We start from the raw sequence: 20,512 nt of genomic DNA, 5'->3' as shown, positions 1-20,512 counted from the left end.
GTCTCTCCTGAAGATATAATAAATTAACACCTCTCACCGTTCCGGTCCTGCCAATACCATCATCGACCAAGTGAGCGGCCCGGAAACCTACTTTTTGGACGTTCTTCATCTCCGAGTGTGGCCTCGCCGCACTAAGCCCACCGAATCTCAGAGCTCTTGGAATGAGAGCCACCTCCGCGCCGGCAGCGCTCCATTTTCGCAGCGCCGCAGCGAGCGTCCCGGCCTGAACTACAACCACGATGGCTTCGTCAACGCCAGAAACCTCCCTAACTGACATGGAAACTACCACGGCAGAAGATTCCACCAATACCCGTAGCGACGGCTGGTTCACAGCCTACTACCGCGGGCACAAGTTGAGAGCGATTTCAACCGCTGAAGTGGATCTCACCACCGGCAATCCCCTACAGCCCAGCCCACCGATACCCCGTCCACAGAAAAAACCTCAGCGCCTACCCCCGCTGCCGAGGGGAGAATTCAAAGTCGTCATGCGCCCGCGAGACGGCCTCAACCTCTCCAATTGGAAACCGTACCAGGTTGCCCAACACATCAGCACGGAGGCTAAGATCACCATCGAGGAACTACACGCTGCAACCAAACTCCAACTCAATCACGACCGCAACATCGTGATAGTAAGCACGGCCCACATAGAGGTCGTTCAAGCCATCACCCAGATCCACCACCTACGACTTGGCGGGAAGGACTACCCAACATACACGTACGTGGCCTCCCCGGACAACTCCATCAAAGGGGTAGTCCACGACATCGAACCGGGGTCCAGCCCCGAAAAACTCCTCCATCACCTAGAGGCCCCAGGATACAGGATCCTGCATGCCCGTCTACTGGGCAACACTGGCACGGCCCTCGTCACGTTTGAGGGACGCAAAATCCCCCCGTACGTCCAGTACCAGAGCGCGCTTCAGCGCTGCTTCCCCTACCGGCCCATCAGACAGGTTTGCACTAAATGTCTGGTGGCGGGGCATCGGGCCGACGTCTGCCCCACGCCGCACATAAAAATATGCCTCAAGTGTGCAGTACCCAACCCCCCAACCGACCATGTGTGCGCCCCGAAGTGCACCCAGTGCCACGGCGACCATCCCACCAATGATACAAGCTGTCCGCAGCGGTTTGCCAAACCCCGAGCAACTCAGCGCGTCAGCCGCCCAAGTAGGAGGGGAGGACACGGCAACACAGGCCGTGACCGCAGCAACAGCAGGCGACAACAGAACCAGACCCGCTCCCAATCCCGCCCGGCCTCTCGCACAAATTCCCGTCCTGGCCAGCAACCTCGGGGAAACCTGCCCGGGCCCAAACAGACACCGGCGGGAGCATCCGCCAAGCAGGAAGCCACCAGTGGCCAGGCTCTTCAATCGGACAACTCCCGAACGGAGCCCTACACCGACACGCAGCAGGTGAGCTGGGCGACGCGGCTCACCGGGTCTCAGGCCTTGCCCCCAACCACCAACCCATTACCCCCCCTTCCCGCGGCACTCACAACAATCCCCCTAGCTGATGCGCGGCAAGAGAGGGTAGAAAATCTCCTCCTCCAAATCATGGAGCGCCTCACTCGCATGGAGGAGCGCATTACTGCGCAGGAGCGGCGAGACACTGATCCTGCTGCCCCCGTTACTACGAGTATCCCTTCCGCAGAAACAATCTGCCACACCCTTAAAGAGGTTACAGATAACATCCGCGCCCACAACCAAAAATTCGACCAAATCCAGGCCGACATTCATGACTTAAAAGAAGCCAACCGGGATTTCTACACCACCCGCAAAAATAGGCGGATAGAAACACGCTGCCAACCATACCCCCCACTATCCCTGCCTCACGATGACGGCACGACGCCCACCGAGTTGTAACCCAACTCGGGTGTGGCAATGGAACTGTCGAGGGTACCGCAGGAAACGCGCTGCTCTTGCGCAGCACATTGCCCATCAGAAATTCCCTCCAGAAGTGCTTGCCCTGCAGGAAACTGGTATCATCCCCACCCTAGCAGGCTACCAAGCCTTTACCTCCCCAGACCATCCGCAGGTGGCCACGCTAATTGCTAACCACATCACGGCTAAGCAACACACCATTGCGGGGACCTCAATTGGACACGTTCTAGTTGAACTCCTCCCCACGCGCAGGCATTCCCCCAGTCTTTTCGTACTTAATATATACAGCCCTCCCAGTCACCGTAAAGACGCATTTGAACGCATATTCTCGAGTGCTTTAACCTTATCCCAACAAAATCTTCTCATTGTTGGCGATTTCAACGCCCCACATCAGGCTTGGGGCTATCCCAAGGCCACGGCCAAGGGAAATCGGCTATACGAAACGATATGTCAACATCAGCTCACCACCCTTACCGATCCCTCTTGCCCGACGCGAACAGGCAACAGCATCACAAGGGACACTTGTCCCGATCTCGCCTTCGTAAAATTCACCCCTCACGCGGAATGGACGAACACAGAGGAAACCCTCGGGAGTGATCATTCCATAATTGAAATTGAAATCGCTCTCAATTCGCAAAGAAAAGCCCTTCGGAAGCAGGCGCTTACTGACTGGGACGCCTTCCGAAAAGCGCGAAAGGACAAAAACTCCCCCTCACCTCCAGACTTCGAATCTTGGCTCCAGCAACTATGCGTGGACGCTAAAGAACACACAAAATTACTTACCCTCACCCCAGATACCCCAGCAGTAGATCCATACCTTCTCCATCTCTGGGAGGCCAGGCGAGGCCTCCTTAAACGATGGCGCCGCCAAAGGCTTAACCGCAAACTTAAATTAAAAATTGCTACACTGACAGAGGAGGCGTTCCAATATGCCTCCAAATTAGCGCAATCCAACTGGCACCAGGTGTGTGACAGGTTTCAGGGCACGTTGAGCACCGCGCGCACGTGGTCCTTCCTGCGGCACCTGCTCGATCCCACCAAAGGCAAACGGCACTCAAGCCAGATGCTCCGTAAAATAATCCACGATCACCCCGGCACGAACGCTGATATTCTTCGGGACCTCACCGAGAGATACATTGGCCCAGCGATCAACACAGACTACCCCAACTACAGGGGGTCCGCCAATCCCGACCTGGACAGACCTTTCACGACAACGGAGATCACCCATGCTGTGCTTACCCTCACGAGAAACACGGCCCCTGGTAAAGATGGAATCCAGAACCGCCTCCTTCGCAACCTCGATCCTGACTCTCTTGAAGACCTCACCACGTACTTCAACCAGATCTGGGAAACCCACAAACTCCCGGAAGACTGGAAACATGCTGAGATTGTTCTAATCCCAAAGCCCGGCAAACCACCCAGCCTGAACAACCTACGGCCTATCTCCCTTACATCATGTCTCGGGAAACTGTTCGAGCACGTTGTGCTTAACCGTCTACAGCCCTTCCTCGAAGACACAGAAGCCTTCCCACACACCATGTTTGGATTCAGAGCCCACCTGTCCGCTCAAGACGTGCTTCTACAACTCAAAGAAGACCTCATAGATAATATATCCTCCTGCAGCACCCAAGCTCTCCTCGCTCTAGACATTAAAGGAGCTTTCGATAACGTCAGCCACACCCTAATTCTTCAGAACCTAGCCTCCACAGACTGCGGAGAGAAGAGTTACAACTACATATGTAACTTCCTTCGCAACCGCACAGCGACCATTGGCATAGATTCCATCCGAACGGACCCTCTACCCGTCCCCAACAAGGGCACCCCACAGGGCTCCGTTCTCTCCCCCACACTGTTCAATCTGGCCATGCGCAAGCTGCCCGAACAGTTGGAGGAAATCCCGCACATCAGACACACCCTATACGCAGACGATCTCACCATTTGGACCACCTCGGGGTCGGAGGGCTCCAAACAAGACGCACTACAAACCGCGGTAGACACCGTCCAACGATATCTTACTTCGGGCAACTTGCAATGCTCGGCCGAGAAATCAGAGCTACTCCTCCTGCATCGCCGAAACAAGCGGCACCCCGACCAGAATAGCAATATCGAACTCTACCTCGATGGCAGCATCCCCATCCCGACGGTGCCAAGGCTCCGGGTACTTGGCCTCCATCTGCAGGCAGACGGTAGGGCAAACTACACCATACAAACCCTCCAAAAAACAGTCACCCAAATCATGCGCATGGTGGGACGCATCACAAACCGCAAACACGGGCTCAAGGAGACCGACGTGATCCAGCTCACCCAGGCTCTCATCACCAGCCGCATCACCTATTCCATCCCATACCTCAACTTAAACCAGGGTGAGAAGAACAGAATAAATATCCTTATCCGCAAAGCCTTCAAGATTGCTCTGGGCCTGCCACTTTACGCCGCCACAGATAAGCTCCTAGCCATGGGCGTACATAACACCCTTCAAGAGCTCATACAGGCACACCTAGCCAGCCAGCAAGAACGGCTGGCCCTCACCCCCACCGGCCGCACAGTCCTCCATAACTTACACTTCCCGATACCCAGCTCGGTGCGGAACACGGTTCGCCTACCAACGGCCATACGAGACCACATTCAAGTGGCCCCGATCCCCAAGAACATGCATCCCATCCTTCACTCCGGCCGCCGCATTGCCCGAGCTCGGGCCCTCCAACACAAATATAGCAGCAAGGCAGACACCCGTTTTACTGACGCTGCCATGTACTCGGATCAACCAGCGGCCGCAGTCAGCGTGATAGACCACGATCTAAAGACGGTAGTTACGGCCTCCATCCGCACTATCAATCCAGTGGAGGCAGAAGAAACGGCCATCGCCCTGGCAATCGCCTCCGGCAAGGAATACCTCAATATCCTCTCCGATTCCCAAACCGCCCTGCGACGATTCCGAGCGGGCAGGATCTCACCATGCGCTCTGCGCATCTTAACAGACCTCAAAACCCCGCTTCCAGAAACGACGCTTATCTGGACTCCTGGCCATGAATCTGTAGATGGAAATCGGCAAGCCCATGCCGTAGCCCGAGCCTGTACACACCGGGTGCCACAAACAGAGGACCACAACACAATTCTCAAATTTATTCCCGTAACCAACCAATACTCTGAAATCCTAATTCATCAACGAGGCGAGAGATTTAGATACCCCCCTCCACATCGGAGCCTAACGCAAGAAGAGGCCGTGATCTGGCACCAACTCCAATCCCACACCTACAGACACCTCGCCCTCCTCCACAAGTTTTATCCCACTATGTACCCTGCTAGCTGCCCACATTGCTCAGGGTACCCCTCCTTATACCACGTCACGTGGGCCTGCCAATCCCACCCATCCCTTCCCCCCATCTCCTCCCCTTCCCCGGAGACTTGGGAAGCTGCGTTGCTCAGCTCGCACCCGGACGACCAGCGTAGTCTGGTTGGGCGGGCCAAGGCAGCAGCGGCCAGCACTGGAGCCCTGGACTAGGGGCCCCACCCACCTTCGGATATTTCCATATTATAATAAAAGTTTGCATCATCATCATCGTCCGCCTACTCCGCCGGCTTTACTAATTCTCATCGCCTTCCCAACCGGCGGAGCCAAAGTCTCGGGGCCTCACAAACCGCGCATGTGCGCAGAGACGTGAGGGCCCGAGTGGTTCCAGTTGGCGCAGCTCGAAAAAATCTCGCATTCCTCGTCCTCCCATGGTCGGTCCGAGGTGTGGACAGTGTAAAGTTGGCCGAGTGTTTTGAGCGGAGCGCTTTAGTTGGCGTTGCTGGCATGCGACATGCGTGCATGTGCGTGCCACGGCAGCGGTAGCTGCTCCCTCACAGCCGCGGCCGTTCGGATTGTTGTCAGCGTCGACTAAGTCAACCGAGAAATCCTCGTCCTCCTGGACTCTCCGTGCGTCCTCGTCGGGCTCGCGACAGCATCATCGCATTTCCGTGGGTACTTCTCATCTCCTATGGCCTTGAATTGATGGCCGAAGACGTGCCGCGTTTGGACGTTGTGTCGTCCAGAAACGGTGCTTGAACAGTCGTCGAAGGACCGTTGGTAACCACAACCGTTAACCTTCGCGCGAACGCCAATTTTCTTTTCTTTCTCGCTTTTTATTACATTGACTTTAGCCCCCTTTGGTAATTGTGATGTTTGCCAGACTCGTGCATAAAATGTGTACAAAGGTAAGATTCACCAGAGAATTTATTCACATATTAACATCCCAAGTCTGAGCCAAAAATCTTTAAAAAGAAATAGAAACGGTGCACCTCATATTCGTGCTCTCTAAAGACTGAGCCATTGACCTCAGCTAAAGCTCCATTTGCATGTGACCATCCGTTCAGTAATAGCTTATTTGCGGTTCAAGTATTCTTCATGTGAAGCTATTTTTATTTTTGCTGGTGTTGGGTCAGCCTGTTCGTTCATGGATATTTCGAAGGTATTTATCACTTCAGCCTTTCACATCCCCCGTGAGTCGTTGTCATTCTGGAAAGATCACATGGTGGCATTGTGACGGAGCATCATTCAAAAGCTTGAAAAGAAAATATGGTGTTTATCAAATATAAACCATTATCGCTTTCTGAAGTTTCCAGCTCCACTGGCATGACAGAGCTGATAAAACATACTGTCATGTTTAAAGGGACCATGAAATGATTTTAAAATCGAGTTTCATCCACCGCACGTCGTAAAAGGTGTGAAAAGAAACACAAAAACACAAAAATAGGGAGCCCAAAAAAATTATTTGCTATAGAACTTTTAAAAGAAAACTGGACTCTTTTGCGCCTTCCTTCCTTCGCCTGTTCACTACGATGCATACGCAGAATCGGTGCACGTCAGCCGAATCCACATCGCCTATTGGGTAAGAGCCTACCTCACCAGCACCGCGATCGTAAACAATAAATAGCCGGCGAATGTTTCCTAAAAGTTTTGTTAAATAATATTCAGATCCACATTTTGTAGCATAATTAGAGATGTGTGGCGAAAATTGCCAAATTTGATAATGCTGAGAGCCAAGCGCCATCTATCGTGTGGTAAACGAAGAAACTACTGCGCGTGCGCAGTAGGGCAGGGCCGCCAGTTACTTGGGTGACGGCGACCGACGAACATTTATTTTCTTTGTTTTCCTTCCTCTCAAAACTCTGACTGACTGAACGTTTATTTTTCTACGTGTTCTTCCCGCGCGTGCCGACTTCAAGCAGCAAGAAAACAGTACTGGAAACAGACCACGACGAACAAGAACGCTGGATTCACCGACTCCGACGAAGCGTATAGGCCTAGCAGGCATTCCGACTCGGCGCTGCGTTGCTTCGTCGCAAGACCGTCTGCCTACGACCGGCTGGCGTGCTAAATGGAATATGCCCGCGCGACCCTTGTGGACCCTTCCCGTATTATAGTTTGATCACTGACCTCAATTCTAGATTAAGAGGTGAGGAGGTCAATCTCTTCCCCTTGTTTTCCGAGGCAGTGTTGACGAACACTCGTCGAAAAGGGACTCTCGTCGATTCTATCTTCTTGTTTTGTGTGATATAGAGCTGAAATAAACGCCGTATGGATTGCCTTCGTAACACGGTATGTACACTTTGTTATTGGTATGCCATTTTTATTCTGACAGACTGCACGTCACTGTCGACCCCGGTCCAACCTTTCTTTGCCGAGTGTCGCGTCAGTATCGAGTTGCAATCGTAAAAGAACGGTCCCGAAGCGCTTACCAACAGCGCGAATACAAGACTTCCATCAAGCGCGCGCGTCCGCTCCCAGTGTAAACAGGTATTTACGTGGCTCTTGCTGACACTCGTAGTTCAAACGTATCTTTTTTAACGTCGGCTCGCTCCTGCATCTCCGAGGCCGCGAAAAACGCCATCTACGTCGCTTTGCAAACGACTGACACGGGCCGGCCCTTCTGCCAACAATGACGGGGTGGTGACAAGACTCGCTGCACTTCCCAACAGGCATACCGGCGTATGGGACTAGTCCCATGCTGTCGCTGTAGCGCAACATATCTCATTGAATTTCGCTCAGCTGCGATGCGGCGATGAGAGGCGCCGATTCAGGAAATGCGTCGGTGACATCAGCGCAGTAAAACCTACCGGCGCACCCCAACTCGTTGCCGCTAACACTCCCATTCTCCTACTGCCGAGAGAACTTCCGGTTCCGGAAACGGTCTACGTCACGGCTTCTTTTGCGGTCAGTTGGAGAGAATGAAAAAGTCGATATTTCAATAATTTTTTGTGTAAAAGTTAATAAACCGAGACGAAAACGGATGCCTGTTCGGCATTCAGTGAACATTGACGGTTTAATGTAAAAGTTATCTGGAAAAAGTAAAAAGGTCATTTCATGGTCCCTTTAACTAAATTAAAACGCTTTCCTATTCATCCGTAGCGCACAAAATCAGCAGTGAAAATCATTCCATGTGTTGACAGTCAAACAGTGAAACGTTCCAGAGTGTTCAATGTGCTCTGAGAACAGAATGTACATGATGAAGTGTCAGCCAGGTGTTGTCCGACTTAAACGAAGAAAAACCCTTTAATTCAGTTGACGCTGTGATGTGGACAAAATGCACGAGAGGAGCAATTTACGAGCGGTCAAAATAATTCGGCCGATCGAAGTGGACTGAATAATTAATTAAGCTTTTACCATTTGCCCGTCCAAGCATGCTGTCCCTTGTCGCCTACTTGCAGGGGTCACCGTATAACAAACATTCACTCGAGACATTATGCTACCTGAGTCAGAGACAAATAAAGAATGCAGCAGAAGCTTCGCCTCCAGCGCGAGTTTCGACGTTTTTTGAGCTTCAAAGGTGCACGCTGTGCCAAAGTCGGAGGGAAGTCACAGAAGTTACGTCAAGAGGCGGAAATTTTAGTGCGTCCTTAATCGGTGACTGACTGTTTGCAGAGTTATCTTACTTTAAAGATATCACTGCAGTTATTAAGCTACCTCTGCTTCAGGGGCCATTCTTGGTCTCAGAGCCTTGCTTCAATATCCTCTTGCTCCAATATTTCGGAAGGCTATTAGCATTGCAGGCTCAGTTTTCTTGTCTTTGGCTCTGAGGAGAAGGTGCATAAAGTCGGAAAAAAAAACTGTAGATTGGATTTTAATGTCGAGTATGTACCTACGGAGTAATTTTTTGTTGTTGTTGTTTCGGTGGGAAACGTTCAAAAAATAGTCAAACAATCAATGGAAGAGAGCCAGTCAAATGCCAGTGAGGAATGCCGCAAACGCACAAATACGGGAACCCGAAAGAACAGTTTCACATGATTGTTCTCGAAAAATAAACCATACTTGGACTTTTCAAGTACAGCAATAACAAATATGCTTTGAACGAAACCACATTTGCTGTGTACACGAGTAGTAAGTACCTTCGACTTTCAAAGTTACCGTGGAACTTTTTTTTTGTTTGAGGGGGGGGGGGGGGGGGGGGTAATTATTGCCAAATGTTCGGTTTAAGCTTCGCACATCGGATTCAACTTTGAAGCAGTGGCTGAAATCCTGACGTCACTGTTATTTGACCTCAGTTTGAGGGACATTTATCAAGAGAGCGCTCGGAAGGAAAAAGGATTGCTGCCAACAAAAAAATACCCGGCTTCACAACGTTTTATTTTGCCTTTTTCTTCTTTTTTTTTTTTTTTGTTGGGGGGAGGAAGTGCGACGTGTTTTTAAACACCACTTCGTTGTTTAATAATTAAAGATGATACTGATGCCTTCGTCAAAAATCTGGAATTGTTGTGCCATTTTTTTTATCAACTTGCTTTTATTTAAGCCCGCTCGTTTTTTGCGTGGAGCCGCGAATGGGCTTCGTCAGATTCAGAGTTTCAAAATAAATTTATATTCGGTATCAGAAAAACAGATACGCGAACAAAATTTCAGAATAAGCTAGTCAAGTGGGAAAGGCGGGTGTCGGTTCCTTCGCCAACCGAGGGATGCATAGCAAGGAGCTCATTGAGTTTTCTCCGGCGCCGTTTGCATGCATATGAAGTGCTTATGCAGCTAAGGTCCGCGCGTTGCCACTAGAGAAAGAGTGCATTTCAGTGTCCCTCAGTTTCCCATACGCCACAGCTTTGCGACTCTTATACCTTAGACCAAAAACTGCCACCTTGAAAGAAAAGGAAAAAATAACGGCAACCTGCTCAGCGGGTATTTTTTGACGAAACAGTCTCATTTTCAGAAGCTTTGAGGTTCTTGTACGCGCTAACAATGTGCAAGTTTTGGGAAAGTTGCCTTGCTGCATGCCCAATCCAGGAGATCAATATAGAGCCAAATACAGAAAATTAAAGAACTACATTAAGTAACAGTGGGGCGCGGTAATTAGTGAATCCCTGAAAAACTCGACGTGTGGCTGTCCATTGCCATCCTCGGCCCATAGAAGCTTCCTCCGCACTTGTGATGGTTTGATATTGTATCCAGGGCATCGACCCTATGAATCGCGCGCGCGTTTCGCTAGAGTGACTAAATTGCGGAAGTGTTGCCTTTCTCTCCCTTCTGCCGCCGGAACGATAAGCTTCTTGAACGCCTCATGGATATGTGTAAATACGTTATTTTTTTAAGCGAGCGCAATGGTACTGTCTACAAAAGTCGTAAAGAAGAACGAGGAATATATGTTATAAACCTTTAAGTAATAAAACATGCTTTGTATTTAGGAATCCCAGGACATCCAAATGTGCAATTATGCATATGTGAGCGTCTAATATCGCAGAAAGCCTACATCGATGAAATCCTCATCAATTATTTCTGCGTTAGTGAAGCAGGTTGCTGAAACTCTCCGCAGCTCCCGCTTCTGCTCCTTCGTGTTATTCGGACTAAGTTCGCACATGCGAGACGCTTATACAAATTACCATCGGCGAAACAAAGGAATTCTTTAGTGGGACATTCAAGGCTACAAAGGGTAGTCGATTAAGAGAGACGCCGTTTGCTCATGCAAATTGGCACTCCCATTGTGCTAGGCACAGCGCGGAATTTCCAAAGAAATCTTTAGAAATTAGTTCGAGCGCTGCTTCATTCATGGGTCGCCTCCGATCTCCGAGAAGTCTGGTTGGTGTTTCATCACTCTTCCGCGAAATATAATTATCTTGTGAAGATGATTAGTAACCACAATAGCGTTCGTAGATGAAATATTGTAAAATGTCTTGGCAATAAGGCGGCGAAAATATTTCTGCAGAAGAACCAACCATCAAAGCTACCAGTCCGCGCCCACATCGCTCCGGTACGGTCAAAAAAAACATTACCGTTACTCGGAGTACGTCGAGTCTAAGTTCACGCCGAAAAAATCACGGGTCATTGAGGGGTTCGACCACAGTCCGCTCATTTTGGTCTGGATGGGGACCTATACCAACTTGCAATCGTGTAGCCGCACAACGTGTAGCCTCACGTTAATAATACCACGTTAGCACTCGAGCTGTAGTAGCCGGAATTCCCATCTGCAGTGAAGGCAACAGGGCCGGCTTGCTAGACGGTGTCTCAGCTTAGACTGGGGGAAATAAAGTGCTGCCAAAGCCTGCGCACCAGCTGAGTAGGACTCAAACCGCTTCTCAACAAGCTCGCGCGTCCCAGCCTTTGCAATTCTTTCTTTCACCCAGTCTCAGCTAAGACGCTAATGTAGCAAGCCTGCACAGATAGCAGACTAACGTCCTGCTGTCTAAACGTCAGTACAGCCAGTATACCAGCTAGAAGACAAGGTCTGCGCATGACGTTTCGTAAGTAGATCCAAGACCCGCCCCAAGCGGCCAACAGGCTGAAGCTTGACGAGAGTAGGGGCACAACTATGTCGCATTTACTGGCGGCCATAGTTGTAGGCGCGACTGCTGAGCGCAAACTGATAGCGAGCAATGCGACACCATCAAGATGGCCGGTCTTAGCAGCCTATTAATGTGAGCTCATTCTTAGCATGGCCACTGAAGCAGGCGATGGAGCAAGCGATGTCGCAGACGATGTAGTAGACGATGGTACTTATCCGGGTCACCTAGGGGGCACTGAGGAGATCTACTAGTGTGACGTTTAAAGGTGGAAAGGCGCAGGCATGTCTTCCAGGTGGTGTTAGTACAGTACTTATGACTGCTCTGTATACTTGAAGGAACACTTGAAAAGAGTTCATTTTGCCTCAGGGATCCAGCATATCATAATAATGTTTTCCATCTAATGCGCTAGTGATAAGATAGGTTAGTGATAAAAACAGATTTAAAAATCACGTTGAAACTTGCGGCATTTCAAACTATGCTTAGCTTGCATCTGATGTCATCCCAACATACTGGTGGTCATTCTAACCTGTTTGTGCCAAACAAAACATGGAATGCGGTGGTGCAAAACGTATGCTCCAGAAGGTGCGCGTTAAGCAACAGGGCCCCCGCAATGGACGCTAATTTGACATCAGTGTAAGCCATGAGCAGGTGAACCATGGGCACCAACGATCTAATGTTCACGCATGCTCCGCGTCATGTCTGAGCGAGGAGGAGTATCAGTACAATTCTGGCAGGCCTTTATTCGGAGTTGCCGGGGGAAAAGGTGCATTCGTCTGTTCCCACAGCGGCGGCGTTTCTCGAAGCCGGTCTTCCTGGTTCCCGTTTTGCCGCTTGGTGCGTGAACCCCGGTGTCAGAGAGGTTCTCCCCTACGTGCCGCCTGATTATCGCTAACAGGAATGCTGATTGATGTACTATGTGTCTGAACGCAATTGAATGCATCGACCGTGGTTCCAGATGGCCGAGTTATGATCCCTTTCTGAACATGTTATGCAAACAAATAAACCAAGAGTGGGGTGGCACGCGATACAATTTGCGATACAAATATTGAATAAATGTTGTTTGTACGTGTATCTCTCAACCGCTATGGCGTGTGACTGGTGCGTGACTTAAAAATATTCGCATGGTCCTGGTATAAAACCAGGGCCAGGACCTCTCAAGGGGTGACGGAGAGGTCCCAGGTTCGATACCAGGACCAGACGGATTTTTTTCAGTCACGCACCAGTCACCTACCTCTGTTTGAAGATATGTGTTTTTCCTTCGAGCCCTTGTTTCTCGTCTGCAGAGATTATTATCGTTATTCCTAGTTTTGTTTCCCAGTCACCTAGTTTTGTTTGGAGATTGGTGTTCGTCTTTTGTCCTCCTTGTTCTACCTCTCCGAGGATTATTATCGACATTTGGAGTGTTTGAATGCGGGCAAAAAGACCTTACGATTTTGCGTAGACATTACGGAGGGCGCATCATGTGGCCGACCTCTGTTGCACGTCGAAATATCCCCAGTTGGGTTTTCATGTGAAATCCCATTGATTGGTTTTGCACGTAAGACCCTAAAATTTGCAATTTTTTTCAAATATAAATTTGAGGAATAAATGTCCATCGTCGGCATATCCGAAAAAAACAACAGAAATCGTTCAATAATAATCGTTGAATATAAGAAAATTGAGAGAAAACCATAAGGTATAATTTTCACTCTGCCGTCGGTGACTGATAAAGAACGCAGTAGATGCTCCGCCTCCAGCGTGAGCTTTCTACCTTCGAAAACCTTTCTTCGCACACGCTGCCAAAGCCCAACTGAAAGACATGAGCGCCTGCTCGGGGTGAAGCATTTACTGAATTCTTAGCCTGTCATCTACTATACTAAACGTACTCAAATACCTATTTCTGAGTTAAAGCTCTTCTTTTTTACGAAGTTCTTTTTTTCTTTTACTTTTCTGTGTATGAACAATACTTATGTGTGTGTGCTTGTATGCGAGTGTTCCACTCTGTGCGTGCGCACACTCTGCAAAACGTATAGCAAGAAGCCTGTGCAACCCATAAACCCCGTACCGTGATACGGCAAGATAGACATGTTCCTGTCCACTGACAACGGCTCTTTATGGGTTAGCGCCGCCATTGTGGAAGACCGGATCATCGAGGCCATACCGTAACAGTCGTTAAGGCGCCTTGGGTTAATGGACCGCCCGTGCCTCGCTTTCTCCTCTGAGCAGCGAGGAAACACCGGCGGGGAGAGGCTGGTATTACCTCTTGTGCTGACGATGAAACGCTCTGATAATCGGTCCCGCGTGTCCTTCCGCTCAAAACAATCACCTTGCAGGAACATTATCACGAAAGAAACTATACAATCTAAGAAATGCCTGCGCGTGTACTTACCCGCAAAACACTCGAAGAGCCAATCTCTGCGATCTAGGATGCAGGGATTTCTTAGAGTGTACGTTCTTGGCGCGTGCATGGGCATGGACATATTGCTCCGACCGCTGGCGCTGGAGGCAGGACAACTAAAACCCTTCCCTGACGTTCTCGCCTTGTTGGCGATGTATAGCATTATCGTTTAGTTACAATATGAGTGGGGGAAGTTGACTGCAGCACGCAGTGGACATCGACTTAATTGCATTACAATGTTTAGACGTATCTCGTTTTCTTTTATACCTTTTTGGGCGGAGTTAACCCATTAGGTAACTCCGCCCAAACTGTTCTCATTTGGGAGCAAAAACCAGCGCTACCTAAAGGGCTTCGTTTTCCTACAAATATTTATCCACTGTTCCTAAAAATAATGTTGAAATGTGGCAAAAAGATTAATCTTTTAGCGGGTAATTTGTTTTAATAACGATATAGTTTCGTTTTTGTTTTAATAGAAATATCTCAGGGTCGTTTGCGTCTCTTCGCCATGCTTTCGTAGTTCAACACGCAGATTTCACCCTAAGGTATGTTTACGACTAGAAACGTTTCATAGTTCAAGATATAGAGATATACAGCGTCAGATGCACGGTCTTTTCTATCATTAAGCTTTATTGAAAAAGAAGCAGTTAGCGTGTTTGTTTTATCACTGTAATTGTCGATGTTCCCAAAAGGGAGCAATGGTCAAATACGGATATACTGGTTGTGTTGCATGTGTGCTCTGTTCGCCCTGTATACGCGTGGTGTTAGAGTGATTGCAAGTCGGATATTTCATCTACGGATTTCACGTTGGAGATACATGACTTTTCAATAGGCCGGTGACATGGTTTTGTCTGATGACAACCAAGAGGTCGTAGAATTGGTAATTGTGCCGCCATCAAATGGAGTAGACCCGATGATCGACGAAGAGCTTTGATGCATCGATGATATGTACATTGCCTTGCGACGTCGCAGGCGAGGTTGAAGTGCATGCTACAGCTCTCGATGAGATAACTGTTCGGCAACAAACAAAAAAGAAAAAGAAAAAAGTTTGATGTACTGGACTGGCAGGTGGACGAGAACTTCTCAAACCCAATCACCCCTACTCTGCAAAATACTCCAGAAGCCGGGCGAAGACATGGTAACTGTAATAACAAAAACGGCTTGGCAGAACTAAAAATCGCAATTTAATTAAACGGTTTGCCTCCCATGCGAAAGGCGTCTTCAGTAACGCAAAGTGCAAGTGAGAGCCGCAAGGAAAGTTCGGCTACTAAGACATAAAGTTTGTGCACACATCTGGCAGGGGGCCACGGTTCTTGTTGACCAGCCATGATTCACTTCCGCGTTTGTCGTTCTGGATGAACCAAGCGTCCAGTAGCTTTCTCGGTACACACCTTTACTCCCTCGCCAAGGTCGATGCTGTTTCAAAGTCAAATCGGTGGCCTGACGTCCACGCGTGGTCGACGAGTTCGGATTTGAAGCGGGTGGCGTTCGTGGCGTTGGCGACGTCCCGTGCATGTCCTTTTAGTCTTGTTTTTCTTTTTCGTCCCGTCTCTCCAATGTAGGAAGCGTCACATTCCTTGCACTGCACCTGGAAGATCACGGCTTCGATATAACGTTGGCAATTGTTCTGTAAGGTTTGTATAGAGTTTGTACGCCCAACGGCCTAAGCGCGCGTCCCAATGCCTCTGAAACCCTTTTAGCGTGCGGGATGCATACGACGCTTCGTGTTCATTCTTGCGATTCACGCGCTGACGGGACATTTGTTTCTTAACGGGGTTGGTAAATCGGTCGGGGTAGTTACGTTCCCTCAAACCCTCCCACGCATGATTAAGTTCTTGATTGCTAAGCGGCGAGTTAGATGAGACTGTTTCTGAACGATGAAGTAACGATCTCACAACTGAGCTTTTGTGTTGAGTGGGGTGAAAGGAGTGGTAGCCAAGAAAGTTTTTTTTTGTGTCACATGGCTTACCATATACGTCGGAAAGTTTCATGATATTTTAAAGGTCGACAAAGGAAACGAAACCGTTACGCTTGACTACATGAAAAAGATGTATAAAGTTATTAACGGCAGTCAGTATTTCGTTAAGCTATCAAGAGATTCCGCCACTAAGTCCGAAAGAAAGTTAGTTGACCACATTTGAGAGCTCAAAAAGAAAGGACGCCTCGGTGACATCCTGTACTGTCGTCTGTTTTTCTCTGACACCGCGACAGCTAAGATGTATGGACACCCCGAAATTCACAAACCAGGTTTCCCCTCACGCCATATTGTATCAATTTTTGGTCCATCCATTTACAGCCTTTCCAAATATATGGTTGATACTCTGAGACCTTTTACGGGAAACAATGAATTTTGCGTCCGGACTTCCCAGGACTTTGTTGAACTATACACGCTCAGACCCTGCTACCGCACAAGACTATGGTATCCTTTGATGAGATTTCCTTAGTTATGTATGCCCCAACGCTCTGGCAGATGATGTTGCCCGTGACCGTTTGTTGACCGCCTAGTCGCTGTCCACTGGCACAATCATCCCTTGTCGGTGACGTTATACTTCTTTTGAGTTTGTGTCTCAACCAGTGCAATTTTAGTTTTAATGTGGACAAATATCATCAGGTCAGCGGATGCCCTATGGGGAGGCCAGGTTCTGTAACCATCTTGAATCTCGTCATGGAATATGTTGATGAAAAGGTAATGTCTAGTATTGATTTTTCCGTGAAGTTCTACCGTCGTTTTGAGGCTTTTTTTAATAGCTAAGAAACAGCAGGTAACCAATTTTCACAGCAATCTGAATAGTGTCCACCCCTCTATTCAGTTCACCTGCGAACATGAAACTGACAGTGCCTTGCCGTTTTTAGATGTGCGTGTCCATAGAACGAGTGAACCTTTCTTTACGATGGAGACATCCATATATCGTAAGCCATGTGACACAGAAAATTTTCCTGACTGTCACTCTCATCACCCTACTCAACACAGAAGCTCAGTTGTAAGATTGTTACTTCATCGTTCAGAGACAGTCCCATCTAACTCGTCGCTTAGCAATCAAGAACTAAGCCATGTGCGGGAGGCTTTGACGGAACGTAACTACCCCTTTTTCCATTTTTTTAGGACCACCTGAGACTGGAAGGAACACGACGACGTCTCAATTAGTTAGCTGTGTTTGAGACGTCGTCGCGTTTTTTCTACCCAGTCTCAGCTGGTCTGAAAAAATGGTAAACCTACACCAGCTCGCCTGCGCCCTAACTGTTTTTTTCATGTAACTACCCCGACCGATTTATCAACCGCGTTGAGAAACCAATGTCCCGTCAGCGCGCGGTTCAAGGCGACCGAACACGTAACGCTGTATGCATCCCGTACGTTAAGAGGGTTTCAAAGGCATTAGGACGCGCGCTTAGGCTGGTAGGGGTACGAGCTGTATACAAATCCTACAGAACAATTCCAAACGTTATCTCGAAGCCAAAAGACCCCATCCTTTCAGAGACAGAAAGGAGCGTTTTCTACTAGGTGCAGTGCAAGAAGTGTGACGCTCCTTCACTGGAGAAACGGGACGAAAAAGAAAAACAAGACTGAAAGAACACGCACGGGACGTCGCCAACGCCACGAACGCCACCCGCTTCAAATCCGAACTCGTCGACCACGCGTGGACGTCAGGCAAAAATTTGACTTTGACGAAGCACCGACCTTGTCGGGGGAGAAAAGGTGGAGACAGAGAAAGCTGCTGGAATCTTGGTTTATCCAGAACGACAAACGCGGAAGTGACTCGTCGCTGCTCAACAAGAACCGTGGCCCTCTGCCGGTTGTGTACACGAACTTCATGCCTAAATAGCCGAACTTTTTGTGCGACTCTCACTTGCTCTTTGCGTTGCTGAAGATGGCTACCGCAGGGGAGGCAAAATGTTTAATTAAATTGTTATTTTTGTTGTGTCAAGCTATTTTTTTTATTACAGTTTTCATGTCTTCACCCGGCTTCTGGAGTATTTTTACATTCATCCGTAACCTTTACGGTTGTATCGCACATAGCAATGTGAGAGAGTGCATTAATCGACCTACCACGATCGTCCGCCTACGGTGTCAACAGGAATTCAGCCGCCAGTGCCTTCATGAGGACGTGATTCCCAATGGACTATGGTGCAAATCTCTGGTGGACACACCGTACGGACGAAAGTTGGCCGGCGACTACAGCCCCAACTGTGTGAACAGGCGCATACAGGATAATCAACAGCGGATTTACCACGCAAGACGTCGACAGTCCACGGCGGAGCGGAGTCTACGACAAACGCTAGAGTACAATGACCTCTGGAATGTGTTCCTGGCAAGGAAGGAGGCCAAGAAGATGGAAAGAAACAGGTGCACGGAGGTGCATAACAACAGCTCACCCGAATACTGACTCCCATATCGCCAACCCGGACTGAGAAATATACGTCTTCAACATGTCCCCCAAGCCCCTACTACCCCGACATGTGCATATGCGTCTGCTATCCAAAAGACCCGACTAACTATGGCCTTGCTCCATGGTACGTTCTAAAGCGTTACTTCATAATCGGAATTGAAGAAAGACTCAGGCGTGTGCTCGATGTCACAGGGGTAAATCTCTCGAGAAGCTGCGTGGTCAGTGTTTTGAACAATGCGAAATCGGCCGGGTCGACTTTAGATCCACAAGAACGCATTGCTCTCAATGAATTGAAGTAGGACAGCTCCATCATGACTTTAAAGGCCGACAAAAGAAAAGTAACCGTTGTGTTTGATAGGGATGACTGCATGAACATATGTATGAGGTTATAAACGAAAGTCACTATTACGTGAAGGTATCAAGAAATCCCGCTGCTAAGTCTGAAAGAGAGGTAGTTATCCACCTTCGAGAGCAACAATTGTGATGTGGGACGGAGGCTCGCGAGCGCAGTGTGTACAGAGGACGAAAACAAAACTAGAGCAATGGTGGTTGAAGGCAAGATAGTTGTGTAATTTTTTTTATTTTCACATCTCTATTTATGGGTAGCAAACGACACTTTTCCGAGCTCGCCCGCTACAAAGGGAAAAGCCGAAGAATCATGGTAATCATCACCGGAAAGGCCTCTGCCCTTCCTTGGAGATTCTATATAGGCTCCCTAAGGGAACCAGAGTTCCGTGTTCATCCACGTAGCGCCGGCTTTCCTGCAGGGCATTTGGAATCTGCTACTCACGTGACTGAATTCTGCGAATAGCGACGCCGCGCGTTCGAGGCGCGTGGCGCGCTCAAAAGCAAAGGAGCGTACGCCAGGGCGAGTGCAATGTCTGCTTTCCTGCACGGCATTTGAGTCTGCTCCTCACGTGATCGGATCTCGGCGAATAGCGGCACGGCGGCACGTGGAAAACAGACGCGCAACTCTGACTCCCGTAGGGAGCCTTCTACAGGAACTCTACCCTTCCTTTTCGACGGCGCCATCTGGTATCGATTTTTTCATACCAGTTTTAATAAAGAAATTGGCCAGGCATGAATGTGATATTAGCTTTTTGGAATGCTTAGAGCCCATAGATTGAGTTATGACCATAAACAAACTATCCCAGAAAATGGTTGAGTGTCCTTTTAAGTGCAATGTTCAGCGCAGTACTGCTATTGATTTTAAATCTACTTGAGTAATACGTTTAATAAGGTTATGCCGATGTTTTTCTGGAATCCTTAAACATCAAACTTACCTTTTTACGAGTTTTCTTTTTTTTATATATATAGACAGCAGACTTTAAACCAGAATTTGCGGGAAGTAATAAGTGACGCACGAGCAATATTTCCTAGTGATGATTTAAGTACGCTACTCTGTAGGGTGCAAAGTGAAAAAAAAAAAAAGTGAAAGCCGCTTACAACTCCCTGTAACGCCGAATTGGAGCGCAGCTCTTGAGGAGGAGGAGGGAAGGGTACTGAGGGGAGGGTATATTCCTCCTCCCTCGTGATCATGCCTGCTAGTCCTCCTCCCCTACTCCATCTCCTCCACCCCCTCCCTCTCCGTCACCGCCTAAAACAACAAATTAAGCATTACGTGACTACCCCCTCCCCTCCCCCCCCCAGATCACGTGACCCCGGGGGGTGACTCCCCTCCCCCCGCCGAAGTCACGTGACGCCCCGCCCAAGGTCATGTGACCCCCTCCCCCCGAGGCCACGTGACCCCCCGGACCTCTGCCCTCCTCCTCCTCCTCGCCCCCCCAAGGTCATGTGACCCCCTCCCCCCGAGGTCACGTGACCCCCCCCGCACCATACTAGACAATGAGGGGAGGAGGAGGAGGAGGAGGGGGAAGAGGAGGAGGGGAGGCGGAGGGGAGGAGGAGGAGGAGGAGGAGGAGGAGGAGGGGGAAGAGGAGGAGGGGAGGAGGAGGGGAGGGGCGCGGTTACGCCGACGCCGACGGCGACGCCGACGCCAACGGCGACGCCGACGCCGACGCCGACGCCGCTCAGGCTGGAAACGGGCCCCTAAGAGCTGCGCTCTAAAAAAAAAAAAGATTATCATAATGGTCACGAAAAGACGGCTTCACTGGCCTTCCACACTGGTATCGGCA

General features: G+C 49.3%; 1 protein-coding gene across 1 annotated transcript in view; it reads left to right on the top strand.

Moving 5' to 3' along the window:
* The first annotated feature begins 239 nt into the window (after nt 1-239).
* Nucleotides 240-20,512, top strand: part of LOC120836919 — a 38,101-nt gene continuing 17,828 nt past the window's right edge. The window contains 3 exon segments of the mRNA XM_042291584.1: nt 240-1,164; nt 1,648-1,780; nt 1,902-5,011. Coding sequence (XP_042147518.1) covers nt 240-1,164; nt 1,648-1,780; nt 1,902-5,011 — 4,168 coding nt within the window.

This window comes from Ixodes scapularis, unplaced genomic scaffold (assembly GCF_016920785.2).
Source record: "Ixodes scapularis isolate PalLabHiFi unplaced genomic scaffold, ASM1692078v2 PGA_scaffold2__306_contigs__length_199485367, whole genome shotgun sequence".
Lineage (NCBI taxonomy): Eukaryota > Metazoa > Arthropoda > Arachnida > Ixodida > Ixodidae > Ixodes > Ixodes scapularis.
Note: the sequence above shows the minus strand (reverse complement) of the source record. Positions and strands in the feature narration are given on the sequence as shown.